Here is a 22,004-nt window from a genome sequence, read left to right on the forward strand (position 1 = left end):
ATGTCATGCGCTGTGCTCCGACCCTGGTGTCACGCTAACAAACTGCGACTAAAGCAACCTTTGACATGATCTGTGGTGAAACGGCAAAGCCTCAGTGTGGATGCACCTCTTTTTCATTGGACCGCGGAGGCCTGAAGCGCTAAGACAGCGACCAATAACAACCCCTGTATTGTACCTAGTAGAAAAATAAAACAACGTATATTTGTTTAGAAAAAAAAAAAGATTTATTCATGTTCACTTTTGAATGGAATAATCACAATTCTGGAGTAAGTGCATATTCACGTATGATATGACAAAAACGTGTACTGAGTATAAATTATAGGTGACTATTTGGGGGTATATCACAGCACAATCACTGCTTTCTGTACACGTACCTGCATAAAATCTGCAAAAGTAGGCTTATCAGGCTGCTACAATGGTATATTTCCTTAAAACTAGGAACAAACTTTACAAAATTAATGCTCTTGCAAGACTATACGACTTTAAAGCTAGGAACAGATTCATTTGTATGGCGTCAACACCCTGTGTGAAACAACAGTCTACACTTCTGCTTAAAAAAAAACACAGAAAAAAAAAAACAACAACACATACGGAGAAGTCTCATAATAGACCACAAACAACAGAAACATTCTTGGTTTCTGACATAGTGCCACTCTAAAATACATCAGAGGAAATGCTACTACTAATAAAATTTAAACATGTTACTCACACGCTCTAAGACAGTTCAACCAGCATTAAGTTTCGATAAAAAATAAAAAAGCTCTTTCCTAATAAAGTTTTTGTCAATGTGCAGAGCAGACATAAAAGAAAAAAAAAAAAAAAAAAATGAAAGGCTCTCACGGCTTCGGGAAGTGATCAGTCACAGGGTCGGTAAATGAGAGGTCTCTGTGTACGCGAGACTCATGAACCGTACTGATAAAAACCTGGCTAACTTTGTGGCTTTACAGAAATACGCTGTAGGTTCGGAGCTATTAAAATAACAAAGACAAAACTGCAGTGTGATGCAACCACGGTCGCATTCGCTCTATTTGCCATCACATTCTCGACATAGTTGGTGTGATATGAAACATCTGGCGGGGAGGGGGGGAAGCAGAAACTCTACTCCGCTGCCGTTCCGTGCTTAGAGAGAGCAGAACTGTTTTAGTACATGAACTTGACATATTTAAATGATACAATTCACCAGTATTCCCCTTTACGCTGACTATACATTCTACATGTTTCCTCGCTGACTCGTCGTCGCGTCTCTGAGGAATCCAACACCTGAAGCAGCTGTGCACTCCCTTTAATCTTCTCGACGTCACTGCGAAGAAATGTTCTCGGCCTACAACGTGTGTACCTCAAGCTGTGTTATGGGTTGAGCTGCCAGTTTCTGTTTCACGCAACAGAGCTTCTGCCTCTTTAAAAAATGGAGGCGTTTACATGCTTTTAATACCGTTTCTCCGCCGACACATTTGGATCACATTGGGTATTTTGTGCATAACATTTAGAGATTTTTCGCTTCCCGACGGGGTTTATGACGTGAGGGCGCATCTGGTCCAGCAACTCTAAGGTCGACTGAGTCCAGTGTGACTCAGTTTTCGTCCCGCATTCATCAGGAAAAAGTCATTTGTACTTTGGTGATAAGGAAAGACTCTTTGGAATGAGACCGGTTTAACGTGAAGGCATGCAAACACTGCAGGACTCCGTCAGACAGAATAATATAACAGATGGTACCACTTACGCTTCTCCAGCCAATATATCAACGCCTTTCTTAATGAAACAAAAAAAGTATCTTATTTCTTGTTTTACTCCACTCAGTCCTCAGTCCGGGCCCAGGTACTCTACGTTCTCTGCTGCCGGTATGTGTCCGTTAGCGTGGCTCTTGAAGGTGGGGGTGAAATCCTGTTGGTAGTCGGGGTTGTCTATGCTGTTCTGGGGCTGGTATTTCTGAATGCCGTTGACCGTGCCGTTCGAGGTGAGCGGGAGGATGACCCGGGACGGGACCTCATTGAGGTATTCCGGTCCGTTGGTCCCGTTCTTAAAGCAGTTCAGGTACTCGGTCTCTGTATCGTCTGAAGACACGGTGGGAAGGAGGGTGCGCGGCGGGCCAGGATGCTGGTAGATGGGATTCACCACATCCGAGACTCCATTTTGGTTCATGTAATCTGTGAGAAAGACACGTGCGTTATTAAAGACACAAGTCACCCATTGGGTAATGCAGAGAACTAAAACATTTTCATATATTAGGGACTGTGCACAGATGAATGGAAATGCCCCCTAACCCTAACCAATGGTCAGTGCCTTAACACCCAGGCCACAAAGGCGACCTCTCGCATTAGAAACATTACTCTAATCTTTCTCAAAAGCCTCAAGTTTGCAGACAGCACTCTAATATTTTCTTAAACTGGGGCAGCATATGATCAGTCAATATAAAGACAAATGTTACTATAGAGATGCAGCTCGCTGCAGTCAGCATTTTGTGTGTTTTGCGTTGTTGCGCAGTCAGGAGCAAGGACTGGTTCAAACACACTTCAGCAGCGATGCATTTGAAGAAGCTCTGACTTCTGGGGTTCTGCCTGAAATCCTTTTAGAGTTATAGTCTTCATAAGCTGACCCTCAAACAAGTAAACAACACTTGTAGTCTGTAACACTGTTGACAACTTTCTGGCTAACAACTTTATAGTTGACGCCATAGCCTTAGTGCTCGATGTGGGGATTTCAGACGCTGGGTTTTGTTCTTGAGACAATTTGTATTATCATTGGTGCTATAAAATGATAAACTGAAAATGAATTGACACATTTATATGGGAAATAGTTTGTCAGCCTGACAGGCTCTATTAAAATTTAAAAAACAGTTTCTGTCCTTCCCAGAAACTTATCACATCACCCCATGTTTAGCACGCTTCGGGCAAACATGAGCAGAAAGAATTTATATATTCCAACCAGAGACATGACACGGTTCCTATTGAACAGATTATCAAAGGCTTGGACTGCCCATCTCAGTCTGGTTACATGAGGCATTACCCTGAATATCAGTGAAACAGTAGTGTCCATGTAGCCAGCGTGGTCAGTAAACAAATCACAGAACCAGTTGGCTCTCGGGGAATGAACAGTGCGGAGGAAGACTGTATCGAAAACAAAATCTTAACGCCTCTTCACCAAGCCGAAAAGAACAAATCTGCGGCTACAGCAGGACAACAAAACCCATGAAAAAGAAATAATTAAACCCACAAAGAAGAGGCTTTATCAGTTCTCAACAACAATGATTGCTTTTCTTTCTTAATATATAAAATGTGTTTGTTTTATAACATTACTTTGAGTATTTGTTCTCCCAGTGTCATAGTGCGCTATGGTGTTGTGTGGTGTGTAATGATATAGCATTCAGCTCCCTTATGAACTATGAAAAGGAAAAGGACCGTGTGGTTTTAGTGGTTTCTGTAATTGTGCGTGGCTTGATGTTCAGCAGAACATCCCTTTCAAATACGAGATGACACACACTTCCATCAAAACACACCTTAAACACTCAAAGGTAACAGGCAATACACACAGATGGAAGCAATACACAGCCGTCATGAACACATCCCACACCAGAGCCCCTCTGAAATACGACCGGCGCACCAGCGGTGCCGTAAATCCACTGGAAGAAAGGCACATGTTCTTCAGCTTAGACGGACGGCACCGCAACAAATACAGCAGCACAACATGCGCCTCGTCCACCAGATGTCCCCCCCTACTCGCTGAATCAAACACAGGGCCAAGAGGCAAGATCTACAAAGATTCCTCTTGAACGGCGTTAAACTGTCGCAGAGGGGTCTTAAAGTCGAAGGATACTTGCCTGGAGCTGGCTGGAAGGCATCATCCAGGATTCTGTCTGTGGGGTCGGGAATATACCGGGTAACCACGCTTCCGTCTCTGCTCGGATATCCGTTCTGTAAAAAAAAAAAGAGGGGATTTTAAGAGTTTTTAAGAGTTTTTGGAGCGTTCACTTTGAAAGTGTTTCTGAACGGTTTAATTTTCACTCACCAGTAAGCCAGTTCTGCTGTTGTACGTCCCAATGCTACTGTTGAGGCTCTGAAAAATAGGCATCGCAAACTTTAATTGCAATTACACATCCACAACACAACTGAATATTTCTTTATTAACCACCATAGATAACCACAGCAGATATTAAGTGAAGGTGGACGCTGAAATGTCACTTGTCAGACATTATCAGTACAATGTACTGCAGCCCAGTTTCCTTTCTTCAGAGTTTTTGGATTAACCATGACCTGGACGACTGAAAACCTTCACACACAAGTTTATCTGCTGGGTTCATTATATAATTTTTGTCATTTTTCACTTAAATGTTCTTTCATTTCTGGCTTCCACTTTAGTTTATAGTATGAATGATTCTTCTGACGGCTGTGATTTACGGTAAAGCTTCTTGGACGAGAGTAAGTTCTCTTTAAACTGTGAAATTAATGCGTTTTTACGGGTCGTAATAGCTGCCGTCCCCAGTCGAAGCTGATGGGGATGGAAATAAACGTCTACCAAGCACATTCATAATCATTCAAGCAATGCGACGGGCTTTGTTGTGTCAATCAGTCTCTTAGCCAGGCAAATAAAAAGAACAGAGTGACAGCTGTGGCAATGCAATTACTTTCAACAAGAAAAGGAAATTAAATATGCTGAGGCAGCGGCCATCTGTAAAAAATGATTCTCGACCCCTTTGTGGGCCGTGCACCAGCAGTGATATTACAAAAGCAGGCCCCTTCCGACGTTTCACTGGACAAAGATTTTTTTAAAAAAAGACCGCCTGGTTGCCTGTGAAGTTAATCAAACTTGAAAGCTCATACGGGTTAACCAGGCTGTCAGTAGCCGGCAACGATCCCAGGCAGAGGAGCCAGACCTACGCATGGCCTTCACTGAACCTGAAGTGGAAGAGATCTCCGCACTCGGTTCCCATCAATCAAAGGGCGACGGGGGGGGGGGGGGGGGGGACGTGGGAGAGAAGTTGCTGAAGGAGTGCAACTGGGTCGGTTCAGGACAGGACAGTTAAAGAGTATGAGGTCAGGAGGGTTCAGGCCAGGTAGCAAGAGTCACGCTTAGTTAAAGTCTCATCACTGATCTGATGACCCGGCTTCAGATGAGCAGCTGCTGTTATGTCTCTGCTGACCGAGGTGAAAAGCTAACAGTTTTCAAAGAGCCAAAAATTCATCATGACTCACAAAGTAATGATTTATGCAGGAATCACAGTTCCCCAAACACACATTTAAAACAGCACGGTTAAAATATCAAGTAGTAGTGAAAGCTGAAGCGCGCACTGCTGGAGCGCCCGGTGCAAATTTCTTCTTCTCCGTCTTAAACTTATTTTTTATTCTTTTTCTAGGAAATTTTCATGCTGCCTCCCGAGCAGCTGCTTTCCCTCTTTCACTGTTTGGACAAAGAAGGTCAGTGTGAGTGACTCTGGCGTGTGTGTGTCTGCGGCGAAGGTATCATCACACGGACCTTCGGCACCTAATGAGTTTAGCCGACTCGTTGCGTGATGAAAGCTTGCGGAATGAGAGACGGTGACGGTATTCAGGCCGGGGCTGTCGGATTTGTGTAAAAACTTGTTATGATTAGAAGTAAATGTGAGGAACCAGAACAGCTGCTGTAGTTTAAACCGCAGTATTTTATAGTATTTTTCTTACTTATATCTTACGGCTGTTTTCTCCCTGCTTTTTAAATTCCTTGGTTGAGCTTCTGGCATTTGGAGCATTTGTATCTTGAGGTCCTTATGTATTAATTAGAGCACAGGCTTACAGTCTTATATCATGTGACGGTCACAAAAACAGCAGCATGAGGGTTCAGTGAAACTGCGCCATCTTGTGGGCATATTACACACATACAAGCAGCCTTCATAGAGACTCAGTACAGTCATGTTGATATTCAGTGCTTACTTGTTTCCCTGCTTTTATTTTTTTTTAATTATGTGACAACAGCACTGTGCTTTGGCTTAAACCAGACCAGCGGTGTAGCAGCAAAAGCTTTATCGAGTTAGAAGCTTCAAGTTTTTCCTCGTGTTGAAAAGAAAAACATATTACTTTTGTTTATTCTTCTCATGCCCGCACGCAAGTTGTGGCAACGCAAAAGTCACCCCCGGTTCTTATGGACACACATGGCAGATCCAAACTCTAGAGAGCTTACTTTAGAGTGAAGCAGCGGGGTTTGGGAGGTGCTCGGGCTGCTGAAGAAGCCGTGTTGCGGCACCAGGTACTCGTCCGCATCCACGGCGTCCTCCATGTCCTCCCCGCTGATCAGGCTGCGGTAGAATTTGGTATCCGTAGGACTCGGTAGGTGCATGCGGTCGTCGCCCTGAAATAGAAGCGTCTGACTCAGCTTTGTGCGTCATTTGCAGCTCGCCCCCAAAAAGGGCGCAGATTCGAGCGGCCTACTCGGGACCTGGAGTTTGAACCGTACCTGAATGACGAGATAGCGGGGCGGATCCCGAGCCATCTTGGTGAACTCGGCTATCAGTTCTCGGAAACGGGGGCGGCTGTCTGCGTCGATCATCCAGCCTGTATAGACAGAAAAAATAAATCTTTAAAAGTGACAATATTAGCTTTAGCAGGACATGTGACACAAGCAGAGTTGTAGAGTGAGGTTTATAGGGAACCAATCTGCAAACATCATTCAGCTTGTGTAAATCACACAATCAACTTTAGATATTAGCCTTCCTCCAAGCTTACATTTCACCATGATCATGTAGACGTCTATGGTGCAGATCGGTGGCTGAGGCAGACGCTCCCCTTTCTCCAGAACCCCGGCTATCTCGCTGGCTGGAATCCCATCATATGGTTTGGTCCCAAATGTCATCAGCTCCCAAACTGTTACACCTACACCACAGAAAAGGAGGACAGCTGGTAAATGTCAGGTCTGATGAGCTGTCATTCACTCTGGTTTGCTCCCAGTAAAAGGGAAAAAAAAACGAGAGTGACAGGATGTGCAGCTTCTCAAATATCACACAGTATCAAAATAGCTATGTTGACAAATTGGCTCTGCCTGCAGGAGTGGGAGTTAGCAGGATGCATCTCTGTGTTGGAGGAACCGAAGACGGGGAAAGGAGGAAAGGAAGCCCATCACTTCTGCCAGGGTCTGCTGATGCATTTGCCATATTGAGCGGAAGGCATCTTCAAACCCTTGGGAAACGAAGATTTGGAAGCTGGCCCACTCTGAAAATCTGTGCTGTGTTTGGTTTCTGCGTGTGTGTATGTAGGCATCTGTGCATATGTGTCCTCCCGGGCTGGAAAAACAGTTTATGTGGGTTGAGGAAATAATCTCCTCTGACGTGAAATTGTCCATCTGAGACCGCCGTTGTGTAGGTGTGCGCTACCTGTGTCCTAAAACCACAGATGCTGGCAAGATGTTCCTCTTTTCATTTACCAGTTCAACATGTTGACAAGCCTTATTATTTTAGTCCAAAAACAACATCCCATCTGAAATTTCAAAACGATTGTCCTCCCTCCGCCTCGCTTGTCGTTAAAACACTTTATTTGGTAATGAATAAATATTTCTCCAGCGAGACTGTCACCAGCACTCAGGAGAACAGAGGCCCAGGTGTTTTACACATCTGAAGCTACACAAGGATTCGAGCTCTATCTGGGACGCTGCACGCACAGTTCTGCCTTGCTGGGTTAGTTCACAACGTGAAGGGCTTTTTGGGGCTTACCGTAACTCCATACGTCACTCTGATGAGTGTAAGTTCTGTTCAGGATGGATTCAAGAGCCATCCACTTTATCGGTACCTGTGGAACAAAAACTACTGTTATTTAAATTCAATCTGATGCACGAAGACGTCTGGCATGTATAGTATACTACTGTGAGCTTGCTTCCTGGGCTATAATGCAAACACATAACATATTTAGTCTTTATACGCACTATTTTGTGGTCGTTTTATCAAACATAAATAATTTTATTGTTGCATCATTTTACATGTCTGCAGGGTGTTTACACTGTCACCTAGTGGTGCAGAATTACATTATTGAAAAAGGCCCATTTTACCATGAAATAAGTGAAAATGCTAACATTTAAAATAGAGTTCAGTTTAAAAAAGTAAATGTTTTGGGAGCAGTTTGTAGGAGATGAGGAGCAGGATGGAGGCTGCTATCAAACAAAGATTAAAATAGTCTGCATAAGGGTAATCTTCTCATTCATTGTACAACAATTAATTGCAGCACAAACGTGAATTTCTCTACAGTGAATGAAGGAAATGTCAGCAGTGGTGGATCTCTGCTCTTAATATATATATAATTGTATCCTTGCATGCAGATATCTGGGCTAAAACTGAATATTTTATTACGTTATCAGTCCATTTGTTTTTATTATCATTATTACACCTATGTAATGTTCTGATACGATAATAAGGTAATACATCTAACAGGATTCATGGGAAACGATTGAGACAAACTGCGTAGGCAATCCATGCAGATAAAGGATGAAGCATCAGTGTTTTTCAAAACTGCCCCCGAAGAAGTAACGATAAGAAAAGAAATCTGATACTGTGTGTGATTTCTCTTCAAACTTAGTTCGCTGACAGGAACTATTTATAAAGCACACCACTTACGTAAGATGCAATCTAGAGCAAACCGAAGTGCAAAAGTGGAGCTGATTTATCTGCAGGAAGCCATCCGTCTAACGAACATTTCTAACAGGCTATAGTGCGATGCACAAGTAAGGTTGTTAGTTTTAGGTGTGTGTATTCTTAGGCCTATCGATTGTTAGAAGTGTGCAGATGCACAATCCTAGCCCTGAAGTTTAGGTCCTACCAACCTTTCCTCCATCTGCGTGATACTCTTTCTCGTCCGCATTGAGGAGCTTGGCCAGTCCGAAGTCTGTGATCTTGACATGTTGAGGAGTCTTCACCAGGACGTTTCTGGCTGCCAAGTCACGATGCACCAAGTGGCGCTCCTCCAGGTAGTTCATACCCTTTAGTCAAACAAAAGCGATGAATTGCAGGACATTACGTAAGAGCAGCGCTTTCACTGGATGTCTGAAATGTCTGGAATCGTGGAAACATTGCTTTTTAAGACACGATAAAAGGCCTAAGAGTGCTGAAATCGCTCATCGTAGACTATTATCCACACAGAAATGACTTCCCGTGCAGAAATACATCAAAAACACTGGGGGGAAAAAAACAACTCCAGCAACTTACAGCTCCAACCTACTCAACTGAACGTGCCATGTAACCTGATACCTTTGTGGGCCTCCTCTCTTACCTTGGCTATCTGCACACACCAGTTGAGCAGGTGCTGGGAGCCGATGTTGTCCTTGTTCTCTTTGACATAGTCCAGCAGGCAGCCATAAGGCATCAGCTGGGTTATGAGCTGCACCGTGGACGTCAGGCAGATGCCCAGCAGACGACACACGTGGGGGTGTTCCACGCTGGCCATCACATACGCTTCCTGTAATGCGCACACAGACACATAAAGGGGCAGTCAGGTGACATTCGGGATAAAAACCACAATGTCATTATGTACTGCTTGGGAAAATTAATGGATGTAAAGGTGCCAAGTCAAAAAAAGTATCCACGTTTATCCTGATAGCTTAGGAAACGGCATTTGTGGAGAGACCCAGAGTTAGGTGATGTGTTTCTTAGCAGCAGTAATACACAGCCAACTCCGTTTTATTGCCTGTGAGTGGAAACTCTCCGTCATCACAAAAACGACTTAAAGAAAAACCCACAGGGATAATCAGCCCTGGCTGGCAATCAGCACTTCAAACTGAGCTTTATTTAGCGAGTTTCCTGTCAAGAGTCCATTAATTGTATCGCGAATATTTTCTGCACGCTTATTACAGCATCGCCATTGTTTGGTAAATAACCACTTCTCTGCTGGGAGCTCTGTAATTCTGGGGTTTCCGAAGCATTTAATCTTTTTCCGGCTAAAAAAAAAAAAAAAACGCAAGGCTGCCCTCGAGTCATGAGGTTCTGAGGAAATGTGTGTCCGCAGCAGCGTGCAGGTGTACAGTGACTAAGCAGCGAGACCGCAAAATCACAGGATCCCAGATGCACATTCGTCTGCTCGGTTTCTCAGCGTGGCTCCAGGACACCTCAGCCTTGGATTACACACAAACGCCCACACACTCGCTTCCAGTGAATTAATCCCATTTCCTATAAGAGGGTTGCCACGCAACATGACACATAACAAAGAAAGCGAGTGGCCGGCAGTTTCAAACAAAGCCGCATGTGCTATAAACTACAGGATACGTTGCTGCTAAATCTAAATTTGGCAAAGCCTTAACCGCCACTGTCTTTGTGTACTTCTGGATATTTCTTTAAATAAAGCTAAAATATTGTGACTCCAAACTCCAAAGAACTGTCATATCATTAACAACATCTCAAGTGAGTTGTTGTTGTAGTTCTGACTCAGTATTACAGTAAGCTTGGGGGTTTAAAAATGAACATTAAAACAGTGAACCTACGTCCAAGATCTCTTTATTTGCTTTTGGTGATGTGGCCTCTCTCAAGACCTTGATGGCCACCGGGATCTTCACGTCCTCTCCCTCTGGGACCCACAGACCCTGTAGGGACACGGCACATGAGTAAGTACACCTGAATAATCAAGTGAACACACACGCATATATGCAAATGTTAGCACACAGAGCCAGTGCAAATACCACCTTCTGCCCATTCGTTGTCTATTTCTAGTCGATACTGTGGTCTATATAAAACGTCCTCATTATCAAGGTCTAGAACTGAAATAGGGCCTCACGAAGACGGAACATTTCAAGACCACACGTTTGTTTTTGTGCAGAGTAACACCGAGCTGACTTACATTCTCTCTCTGGAGATTTAACCTAACCTAAAACCAACACTAAAATAAACTGTTAACCTTGAGGAGAACAGATTTTTTTCCCCCCCAACAGGAAGACGAGGTTTACAATGTCACTGCATAAACAGATATCCCCAAGAGCGATTTACACAAGAGCGCTGAAAGTGAGAGTGAAGTCACTCATGCATGCGTGATCTGGCGAGTTAAAAATCTGCCTTCTAATTGAAAAATTGACAACACATGCAGACAAGCGAGAACGCTGATGGGTGTTGGTTCTGCAGCTACGGCACATCCAGTGAAGCTCAGCGCTGGAGCTGAATTCTGACAATGAGGCTGGGGCATGCTATTACCTTGTAGACTGTACCGAAAGCTCCTGACCCCAGCACTTTGATTTTCTTAAACTCGGGTTCCTTCAGGATCCGCAGCAGAGCCTGGTTGGGTGCCTCTCCGCTTGGAGTGAGGGGTTCAACCAGCTGCAAAGAAGCACGAACAAACGCCTTAAAAACTCACTGCAGCAGATCAATACTCAATATACAGAGTGGATAAAACCCTTAGAATAATAAAAAGTGTATAAAACCTGTTATTTGTAAATGAATCTTGACATGTTCGTGCATCCTTACCTCTCTCTCCTGGAGCAGCCTGCGCATGGTCCTCTTCCTCTTGATGTGGCGTCGGCGTAGCAACACAAACACAAACAGGCCTGCGATGAGGACGGCCAGCAGCCCACCGACTATGATGGCCGCGGCCCTGGAAAAACTACGGTTGCTGAAAGACATCGAGCTCCGTTAGGAACGCAGATAGAAAACGTTTGCACGTTTGTGTATTCAATCAACAATGACTAATTAGATTAGCACGACTCCTGTAACTTAAGAAAAGGCTGCAGCATCTGTAACTAGTGATACTGTATTTATTCACCTTTTGATATGGCAGCCTTCAAGACCGGGTCCAACGCACCTGTGAACAAATCAAGGCAAAGAATCGAATGTAAGCACTAACCAACATAAAACCTTTTCTCTATGAAGCTAAACAACACGCTGCCATCAGTGTCCATCAGTGTCAATTACTGTGGCTCAACTTCCAACATTTCCCAACATATTTGATTTAATTTCCCCTCCGGTAAAAGCATCCGAGTCCTCTCTCAAGTCCACGAGACTAAATACTCTGAATGGACGTATCAATCACAGGGGTCATCCGGGGACTGTTTATTTCCACATAGTCATGTGATGTACTTGTGGAAACACCAAACAGCCGAAAAGAGATGGAAATACGTATCATATTCCTCCGAGAGCGTACAGATCTGCTTTCAGTGGTATTTAAAGGGTACCCCAGAACCACTTCCTTAGTCATCAGGAAACCACGGTGACTGAATGTCGACTGTATGTAATGTGAAGATCAAGTCTGCTTTCAGTTCTGTCGCAGTCAATGTTGTTTGGTTCTTTAAGGTAGAAATTTGAAAGCTGAAGTAAATGGAAGCTGATGGGACAAAATAAATATGTGGACGTCCATGAAATCCTAGCATGCTTTGCAAAACAAGAATAAAGAATGTAAAACCCACACTGAAAAAAAATTAGAGTGATATTTACTTGGAAAAACCTAGGGAAAGTTTTTGCACTTAGAAATTGTAAGTAAATTCTACAAGAGCGATCATCAAGTAAACTTTACTTGCGAATATAAGTTTCTTTTACTAGCAAAACTCAAGTAATTTACTGATGATTATTAATATGGTCATTGAATTTTACTCACTCCTTCTTTGTAAGTTTTACTTCAAACTGAAAAAATGTTTTTGTTTATTGAAACAATGACTTTAAAAAAAAAATGAGGCAACTGTTTAATTTAACAACACTTTTATTTTTCTTAAGTGAAAAAATATTTTTTTCAATAAAACATTTTCCAAGAAGTTTTGTTAACAGCCGTGTTCTTCTGTCAGTTTGAGAGGCGTTTTTTCCACTCGTTTTTTCCACAGTGGGCGGTCTCTTAGCTTTAAACGTCCAAAAATACATCAATAATCAATAAAATGTCTCCATACTGAAGTAATCCAAGTGTCCTGTAGCTCGACCATTTCATCTTTTTTGAATCTGGAAAATACAGACAGAAATAAATCAAATCTCATCTGAACTAGATTTTCATATCACTATTAAAGTCAACTTAAAACTTATAAAGTGCAAAACACTAGAAAGTTGTTGCTTTGGGCTTAAGGACAGAAACACAAAGACAAAATACTACATTAAAACTACAGAATCATGTAACCAAAATAAACTGTAACCAATGTATTTTTAATAATATGCTGTCAAAATATTTTAAAAGGTCGCTCTGATCTAAAAAAATGACACATCTTTCATACATCCAGTATCTAGCGAAGGTATTCCCAAAATCACGGGAATCAATAGCCTAATACAGCCCAGTTGTGCTCAAATGAATATCATGAGACGTCTACCATCAGATGAATGATATGGAAAAGTTAAGTTAGAGCCTCTAAAGCCAGTGCTACTACCCATGCGAACATGAACACTAAGCTTTTCCCTCCAAAAATGTAGCCTAAAACTTATCTAAGAAGTATAAGTTTTTCGTTGTCACCCTGCCTCTCCAAATGCAAAACTGACATTAACAAAAATGCAATAATGTAATAACAGCTGAAAAAGTAGGACTTGGGTGTGTGTTTTATTTTATATTTACCGTTCAATAATGCAATCGTTGCTGTCTGTCCCATAGAAGAACATGACAGCCAGCGTATGTTTAGGAACTAATTGGGTTTACATGAACCACGTGACAGCCATAGCAGCGACATCAAAGAGTGTCGCAACTCTCTCTCTCTCTCTATGGCTCTGGTATGACCCAAGTCCACAGGGACGTTGCGTTTAGTGACCGTAGTAAATTTAAGCTACAGTGATACGTGATTTTAACTCTGTTACATATGCAGGAAAAACCTTGAATGACTTACCTTCAAAAAGATTTAGCCGCTCCTGCCTCCATTAAACTTGACCGCCGTCATCGTCTTCTTTAGTGGTGGGAAGATCAATCCAAATATCGATAATATCGATATCAACGTTGGTATCGAGATTGATCGATACCAATGTAATGAGATCGATACTTAAGTTTCAGTTTATCCCGTTTCATTAAAGAGGCGACCTGACCTTGTCTAAATTCCGCTGCTGTCACAGAGCAGATCAGGCTCGTTTTGCTCCTCCTCCCCACTCGCGTGTGTTTGTTGTACCGTCACGTGACTCCGCGGCGCCAGGTGACCGATCACCCCCCACCGCTACCAGCCAGGCCCAGCCAGCAGCAACCTGGCAGCACCGCATTACACACAGCGAGAGAAAGAGTGGGGCTGTTTGGTTATATTTTCGCGCCGAAAATGACACGATAGAAAGTTGCACTGTTTGTAAAAAGGATGCAAGATACAGTGGTGACACAACAAACTTGTATAAGCATATGGAAATTTTTAAAATCCCCCGCCCACCTGGCCCCTACAGACCCCTGAAAAGAAGAAAAAAAGTGCACTAAAGGGGAGAAAATATGTCTTATTTTTGTATTGTATTGTACTTCCTAAACACTTCCTTACATCATTTATAGTATTTGTTGTGGAGTGATAATTTTGTACACTTTGTTTATTTAAAAAAAATCCAGAAAGAAGTGCAATAAAGGGAGAGATTTAGTTTTTACACGCTGCCTGAAAAATGAGTTGTTTTTATTTGTCCTCAAGTGACTATTTTGTGTTGTTTCTGGAAAAAAAACTTTTATACTTTTATTGAGAGCACTTTTATTGTGATAATAAAGTATTTTCTATTTACTTATAAACTTTGCCTAAATTCTGAACTGTATTTTAACTGATTAATAATCCAAAAGGCAAATCACAAAAACACTTACAATGTCATGAAAATTCATTCAGATTTAGATTGATTCAGATTGATGGTGCATCCACCTTAATTATTTAAAAATATCGATATCGATATCGGTATCGGCGATACGGGTCCTGTGTTTACTTGGTATCGGATCGACACCAAATCTAGCGGTATGGCACACCATAGACATGTCGCATGTAGCACACCTCTACTGCCTCCATTAAACTTGACCGCCGTCATCGTCTTCTTGTGTTTTGGCGGGCAATGAAGCGCATGCGGGTTGTATGCGCGTCGCAAGGCGCATGCTAGGATTCAAAAAGCGCAACACTTTCTACGAACTTTCTACGTTCATGTGCAATGACTATGAAACCTTTGTATATAACGTGAAAATACATAGTAAAACTTACTCTTCCCACACAGTTTGTTTATTACTTGAATGACATATATAGTTTTACTTGAATAATTCCAATTCTCACTGATAAAAAATAAAAATTGTGACAGCTAACCTAATAAATGTTACTACACTACAAAATCATTTTTTTTTCACGGCATCTTATTTGTTGTAAATGGAACAGAATGCAATAACACAAGCATTGTTGTTCAATCTTGGTCTTCTAAATGGTTTGATTTCAGTAATCTCAGCAAGAATTGCCTCATTTTGAGAGCCGACTCCTCTCTCTGTCAAGCGTGTGCCAACAGAACCACAGCTGACCTTCAGGCTTGGAACGGGGTTTCTGCATCACTATTACGACAGTTTGGCAACGCGGAGAAACGCAGGCGCCAGCTCTCAGGTCGAATGGACGCCGCTTATTTACCCTTGAGTGCAGTTCTTGTGGCACAGCTGGCACACTTTCAAGTCGTCCGCGTACTTCCACACCAACGTGTCGTCTTCCCCCGGCACGCCTTGGGGACAGCGGGACACGCAGAAGAGTCCGTCTTTAAAGTTGGCGCAATTCGTGCAGTTTCCAGAACCCTGAAAGTAAAAAAAAAAAGACTCATGGTGTTTACAGCCCTACTGAAAGGAATTGTAAATATTATGTAAACCACACTGTCTCATAGTCATTTTTCAAAGTGAGCTGCATCCATCTTGCTCATAAAGAAGCAAATGTTAGGCAATGACAACCCAGTGTGCTTTTGGTTTAGCCCGGTGAAAAAGACAATTCAGTTCTCTCATGCACTTTTTGCAACAGCTGTAATTTAATAACATCCCTAAATCCTCTTTCTTAACCTGTGTTTCTGTTTTTTTTTCCTTTTTCTAATAGTGGCCTATATTTCCAAAAAAGAGGCCTTAACATGTTTCCTATCTAAGATGGGATCATGAGAATACAAAAGAAGATACTGGATCAACAGTCACACCCCTTTATTCAAAACACAACATGTCTTGCGGCTGCACTGCATTATTGTCTGTTAACACCGCCGCTGATGGAGAAATTGGCAGCGCTGACACTTCTGGAACTGATTTTGTGCGTTCATCTGTGCCGCTCTTTGATTTTTAGACCGGTGAAGTGTTTTGTTCGCGATATTAGTTTAGAGACACATACGGGCGCGCTGCAGGTTTCCGTCCCATTCATGCGCTGACACTCTGGGTGACACTCCACGCAGGTTTTATTCAGGATGGCCTCCCGTGGCTCTCTGCAAAAACAAATAACAAAGCTGACAGACTGTCCCCGCTGGCTCGCGTCGCTGCAAACAGTTACATGTGAGGTGAAGCTCTCTGTCCCCCTTTTTTTTTTTTTTTTTCTTTTTTTTGAGGGCAAAAGTTAAATTGTAAGCACGTCAAGAGTCAATGTTTGACAGAAATCTCCCAAGATAAACAGATGTGAGTGAATGTGCCATTTGTGCTACAGTGTTTGTCTTACGTCTACTGGAGATTTAACTTCAAAATACCTTGGATCGTATTTGGTCTTAGCATTTCTCTCAATAATCCCCAAACTCATCTAGTGTCACGGTCTGGAAATGCTCACTATGAAAATAGACTTTGAAGGAGCGAACGGCCGAGCACACAGATCTGAGGTTTAGACTTTGTTTGTTTGTCTAAAATAAGGAACAGTACATTTCAGAGCTTAAAAGGCAGTCAAACACAGAGTCCTCCCTTACCCCTCCAGGATGTTGCAGGAGTCAACACAGCTCCCATCACGGCTGTAGTCACGGCAGGCAAAACACATGTCTGGGCCCGGGCCCCAGCAGCCGTCTGTGGTACACTTCCTGTCGCAAGTGTTGTTCCTCAGAGCTGAAACCAAACACATCTCAAAAAGAGCTCTTTCCCCTCATAATTATCCAATTTTGACATTAGGCTCCATTAATTAAATCCAGCTCATGCGTTGTGTAATCAAAAGTTACAAAAACACAGAATTTATTTGTGGGAAAACAAAATTTACCACAGGCGGCTGCGTCAGTGTTTTCCTCTATACTCGCAGTTTGTCTCTCGGATTTGAAGAGCCTCTTCCAGTGGCTCTTGTTGGTGTAGCAGAGGTTCTGGTTCTTAATGATGACCACGTCTCCGTCACTGATTTCTTTGAGCGAGCGGAGGCCCAGGTAGTCGATCCCGAGCTGAGTCATAACCACACTGCGGCTCCCGCTACCCAAGGGAAAGGAGGAACAGGAAGACAAGACAGGGAAAAAAAAAAGAGAAAGATTTAATTGCAGCCTTGAATGATCAGACTCTTGAATTTCTTTCTTGTGATCCTGTGGTTTGTGAATCAGCAGGGGATCTTTATGAGGAACATACCGTTTAGTCCTCCCTCGAATGATCTCCAGATTCTCAAAAGGACTAAGTGAGCTCATGCTCTCTGGCCACGTTTGAATCCACAAGTAACCTGTGGCAACAAATGCATTGTTAATTGTGAAACGCTTAAAGGGGCATTTTTATTGTGAAATTCATTACTCAGGTCTTACGCAGTCTTACCACTAATTTCTTTAACAGTCTTAAACACATCAAGCTGTGCAGGATCCATCTTTGGTGTTTTGGTATATGTATCTCTACAAACAAGAACATACATGTACTGACTAATAGTTAACGTGTCTTGCCCTCTATTGTAGTTAATGTCGATTAATGACTTACCCGTAAATTGACGTGTGGATGATGGCGATGTTACCATTGATTTTGGTGCAGTTTTTAAAGGAGTCTATGTTGGTTGCATTGATAGACAAGGTGTGAGTCAGCTCTCCCGTTCCAAGTCCATTACACACTGTGAACAATTGGGGAAATGAGAAACCACGGCTGGAAGTAGTATTCAGATGAGTTTTATCAGAGGAAACACTTGAAATATTAAGCTTGTAGTGTATTCCCATTTGCCGTAAAGGTACGGTGTGCAGATCTATGAGCAGAAATTGATATAATTCCACATTTATTAGGATTTCATGAATACACTGATCTGGCATAACATTATGACTACCTTCCTAATATTGTGTAGGTCTCCCTTGTGCCTCAAAAACAGTTGTGACTCATCAGAGAATGGACATGGGAATTCTGGGGGCGTCCTGTGGTGTCTGGCCTTTGGCTCCTATGGGTTGAGGGGAGGGGCCACTATAGATCATCCCACAGATACTTGAGGATGTAGTCAGCTTGGGATGTAGTGAATTTGGAGGCCAGGTCAACACCTTGTACTGTTTTTCATGTTCTTTTAGTTGTTCCTATAAAGTTTTTTTGTGTGTGTGGGTGTGTTTGTGTGTGTCAGGCTGCATCCTGCTGGGGATGGCTGCTGCCATCAAAGAGTGTCATTGCTATGGGGTGGGGGTGCTACATGTCTAAGTAACATCCACATGAATGCCAGGTCCAAAAGTTTCCCAGCAGATCCATGACGTCACCCATAGGTTTCACTAGGGGCGGTTTTGAAGCTTAATTTGGGCGGTTCCGGCCGTCGCCATCTTATCAGTGCTTAACTCCGCCTAATTTTTGCCTCATTTAACAACGGGTGAGACGGAGGGCATGCGGAGCTGAGGCAAGCAGGTGACATTAGGGAAGCTGGAATATGCTAGCCTCCTGAGATTACACTCTACACATTTACCCCTTAACACAATTTAAAAAAGTGAGTTTTATGTGAACTCTCCCCAGAAAATTAGCTAAAGGGTCCAAGCCTATTTTTGGACCAGACTGTAAACATGTTTTTGGTCGGATAATTTAAAATCCACAGTGTCCATTTGAAGAATTGCAGTTTTGGGCAATTTGCACGTTAGCTCAATTTTTTAGCCCTGAAGGGTGTCACTTGCTCTAGAGGTGGTCTTTTGCCTTTTTCACATTTTTTGTATCAACAGTAGGTTCTCCTACATATTGGACCTTTAATTCGAAGTTAGTCAGGGTGGAACTAGTCACACTGGCTAATCACGTCAATCTGATAATATTTAAAACAGCACAATAAGATTTGTAAGTTAAATAAACATTTTGACATTTTGTAAAATAAACACACTCGCTTGCGATAAAGCAGTGTTGTTTGCCGCTCTAAAAATCCCTAAATAATATGTTACAAGTTCATCTTAATCCGGAAACCAAAGTGTAAAACTGGCTATTTGTGATTTTGTTATGCTGTAGCTGAGCTAGATTTATGTTTAACAGATATGAGAGTCTAAGCAAGGAGGTGGATAACTGTATTCATTAAAATGCCAAACTATTCATTTAACCAGAATATATATAGTAGAGGCAATAAAGGTTATATGTGTAAATCTAACGGAGCAAAAAGTGCAATACATGCCTCAATATGTATAGTTTCTGAAGCTTAAGTTGCACAGAATGTACGCAATTGTCATAGTCATGACTTGAGAACATCATGTTAGGTAAGCTCCAGCACTACAGACTGTACTTTTGCATATGGTCAGAAATATGTCTCCAGGTTACATAATAACAGTTTAACCTCCTACCTTTTGGACACAGTCCATCGCATTTGGCACACTTCCTGATTCCACCTTCATCCACTTCGTATGTGTTGCCGCTGCACGTCCGCACACAGGCTCCATGATCAGTCACAACATAATTATCTGGGACGAGTGCAAAAAAAATATACGCTGCTTCATTTCATATTCCCGTCATATTTATTATGTACACTCTGAATATGCCAAATGATCTGGAAACAGAAAGTAAGAAACCTAAACATAGAAATCTAAATGTGCCTTTCGTCAATAATAACTCCTAGTTATACTACCAGTATGACTAAGGGTAGGTCATACAGAGACAGACCTGTGTAAGTTAACCTCATAAACAACAGTTGTTGCATTAACACACCCTGAAACTCAATCATTTTCTTTCCTCGTTTATACAGTTTATAATTAAACTTGAACAAACTGTAACCACTGAATGTCTAACAGGCCTGAAGGACACCCTGGACACTTGTTCTGCATAACTCTATGAGAAAAAAAATGTTTATCGTCATTAAGTTTCATATTGGCAAATGAAGCACACTATTTTTATATTATTTAGCTTGATTGTCTACAGAGCAGCTAAAGTGCATGCTTTTATGTAAGGTAATAAATATAAATGTGTCTATGAGGATTAAAGTTCAATAAAAACTAATTTCTCTGTTTATGGCCGTTCTTACGTGGGCAGCTTTTCACACAGGTGGCCCCGAAGTTGTACTTTCCATGAGGGTTAGGGACCAACTGGTGCAGGTTGGGGTCGTAGCGCATGAGGCCCGGGCAGGAGTCCTTACACACCCCATCGTCCTGGAAGTCCCGACAGGCCTGCAGCACAAACAACAGCCATCTAGTACGCCGGGGCCAAAACAGAGCCCCACGCTAATGATAACACTGCATTCCTCTATCACAGCCTTGGCTTAATCCTCTGAGCTGCACAGAGAGGGAGAGCAGACGCTTCGAACGAGGCACTGCCAAATGAAAGATTTAATCAGCAGTTACACGTCTCTTTGGTACTGAAACCAATAACAATACTTCTGATCATAAAAACAGATGCTGCTGAGTGAGGGCTTTGTTTAGTTGGAGGATTCTCATCTAGATTTAAAGGAGTAGTGTGAAATATTAAGACGATTTCTTTTTGTTTAAGCCTCTTCGCTCACTACTCCTGGCCTGTACGGTATGTGGAGGCGTCTTTGTCTCACCAGACAGTCAGTGGGTCTCGGTCCAGTGCAACCTGCAGCACAGTGCTCGTTGCAACAGTCACTCGGTGAAGGGCCTTTGCATCTCTTCGAGCACTGCTGTGCACAGTTCAGCTTTGTTACTAGAGAGGAGGAAAGCACAGAATTCATTGGGTTGATCGCCAAGTGATTTTTTTCTGTTGAGACTGCAGATTATAACAATCTCTCAAAAGAAAACGACATGCTGATTTTAAAGTTTCAGTTTATGCACTTGAGTTTTTGTTTTGCATTGTTCCATAATGAGAAATTAAAACAGAGCTGAGCTTACAAGTCTGGCAGTTCTGAGGACCAGGCGCCCAACATGAACCGTTGAAGCAGCTTGAGTCACAGCTACTACCTGCATAGGCAGATGAAAAGAAACATTGCAAAACTGTTAGGTCACACCCTTTAAACACACGCACACATCAACAGATAGATGAACAATTTATTTTTTTTATTCTTTCCCGTGTGCTGTGAAATATATATTACTTACAGAGTGGGTTGTTGCTTGCCATTGGGAGCTCCATGTTGGGTTTGCTCTCAGCATTGACAATATCATACCACTGTATTGTTTCCACATTGCATAGCTGGTTGTTGCCAAACTTCACACCTCCTTTGAGTATTTCTGCAAAAGAAACCACTATGTGAATTTGACAAACCAACAAAAGGACGAGTTTTCAGGTTTAAAGTGGGACAAAGTCTGCAAAGAAACTTGATCATTTGGGAGCGGACTTACCTGTCAGGCTGGTCAGAAGAAGCTCTTTGGTGCCCTGACCTGTAGCTTTGTCGTAATTGGCGAGGACAGAAAGTGCAAAGCCCCCCTCATAGAGGGAATGACCTCGAATGATGCGCAGGTTCTGCAGAGGAATCCTGGACGCTGTGTTGAGGGCAATCAAGACATAGCCTCCCACTTCTTCAATAGACTGTGGAGTAAAATAAAATAAAAGGAAAACCTGGTTGTCAACTAAAGAAGTCAATGTGCAAAACGACAGAATAAAACTGAATAAAACGTGCATTTTTTTTTGAAATTATACCAAACTTGCAAACACTTATACAGGTATAACTCAACTTTGTCACCTGTTTGTCCAAATTTGCAGATAAAATCATGTTTTCCGTGCCCAGAATATGCACAAATGGTCGAATTAGTAGTTAATTCAGCCCTGCTGGCAGGTGTCCATCTCAGACTGCACACAAGCCAACAGTTCAACTAATAAAATGGTTAGGGCAGTATGAATGTAGCTTAATAAGTGATTTCCACAGGGGAAAAAAACATGAAGGAGAATTTTATTAGCCGGAGGCACAACTCAAAGCGTCCCTCATCTGGTATTTGAAAGCTG

At 42.4% G+C, this 22,004-nt stretch overlaps 1 protein-coding gene across 1 annotated transcript in view; it reads right to left on the minus strand.

The window, feature by feature from the left end:
• Window positions 1–157: 157 nt before the first annotated feature.
• Window positions 158–22,004, minus strand: part of egfra (epidermal growth factor receptor a (erythroblastic leukemia viral (v-erb-b) oncogene homolog, avian)) — a 42,231-nt gene continuing 20,384 nt past the window's right edge. Inside the window, exons 3-28 of the mRNA XM_084547322.1 lie at window positions 21,404–21,590; window positions 21,161–21,292; window positions 20,957–21,025; window positions 20,653–20,771; window positions 20,137–20,278; window positions 19,463–19,579; window positions 17,670–17,796; window positions 17,514–17,587; window positions 17,337–17,424; window positions 16,987–17,186; window positions 16,706–16,838; window positions 16,150–16,240; window positions 15,424–15,581; window positions 11,685–11,723; window positions 11,390–11,534; window positions 11,120–11,242; window positions 10,420–10,518; window positions 9,216–9,401; window positions 8,770–8,925; window positions 7,670–7,745; window positions 6,690–6,836; window positions 6,421–6,518; window positions 6,148–6,315; window positions 4,003–4,050; window positions 3,815–3,908; window positions 158–2,144 (exon numbers count right to left, since the gene is read on the minus strand). Coding sequence (XP_084403448.1) covers window positions 1,801–2,144; window positions 3,815–3,908; window positions 4,003–4,050; window positions 6,148–6,315; window positions 6,421–6,518; window positions 6,690–6,836; window positions 7,670–7,745; window positions 8,770–8,925; window positions 9,216–9,401; window positions 10,420–10,518; window positions 11,120–11,242; window positions 11,390–11,534; window positions 11,685–11,723; window positions 15,424–15,581; window positions 16,150–16,240; window positions 16,706–16,838; window positions 16,987–17,186; window positions 17,337–17,424; window positions 17,514–17,587; window positions 17,670–17,796; window positions 19,463–19,579; window positions 20,137–20,278; window positions 20,653–20,771; window positions 20,957–21,025; window positions 21,161–21,292; window positions 21,404–21,590 — 3,360 coding nt within the window. The 3' untranslated portion in view covers window positions 158–1,800. The remainder of the gene's footprint in view (window positions 2,145–3,814; window positions 3,909–4,002; window positions 4,051–6,147; window positions 6,316–6,420; window positions 6,519–6,689; window positions 6,837–7,669; window positions 7,746–8,769; window positions 8,926–9,215; window positions 9,402–10,419; window positions 10,519–11,119; window positions 11,243–11,389; window positions 11,535–11,684; window positions 11,724–15,423; window positions 15,582–16,149; window positions 16,241–16,705; window positions 16,839–16,986; window positions 17,187–17,336; window positions 17,425–17,513; window positions 17,588–17,669; window positions 17,797–19,462; window positions 19,580–20,136; window positions 20,279–20,652; window positions 20,772–20,956; window positions 21,026–21,160; window positions 21,293–21,403; window positions 21,591–22,004) is intronic.

This window comes from Chelon labrosus (assembly GCF_963514085.1).
Source record: "Chelon labrosus genome assembly, chromosome: 6".
Taxonomy (NCBI): Eukaryota; Metazoa; Chordata; class Actinopteri; order Mugiliformes; family Mugilidae; genus Chelon; species Chelon labrosus.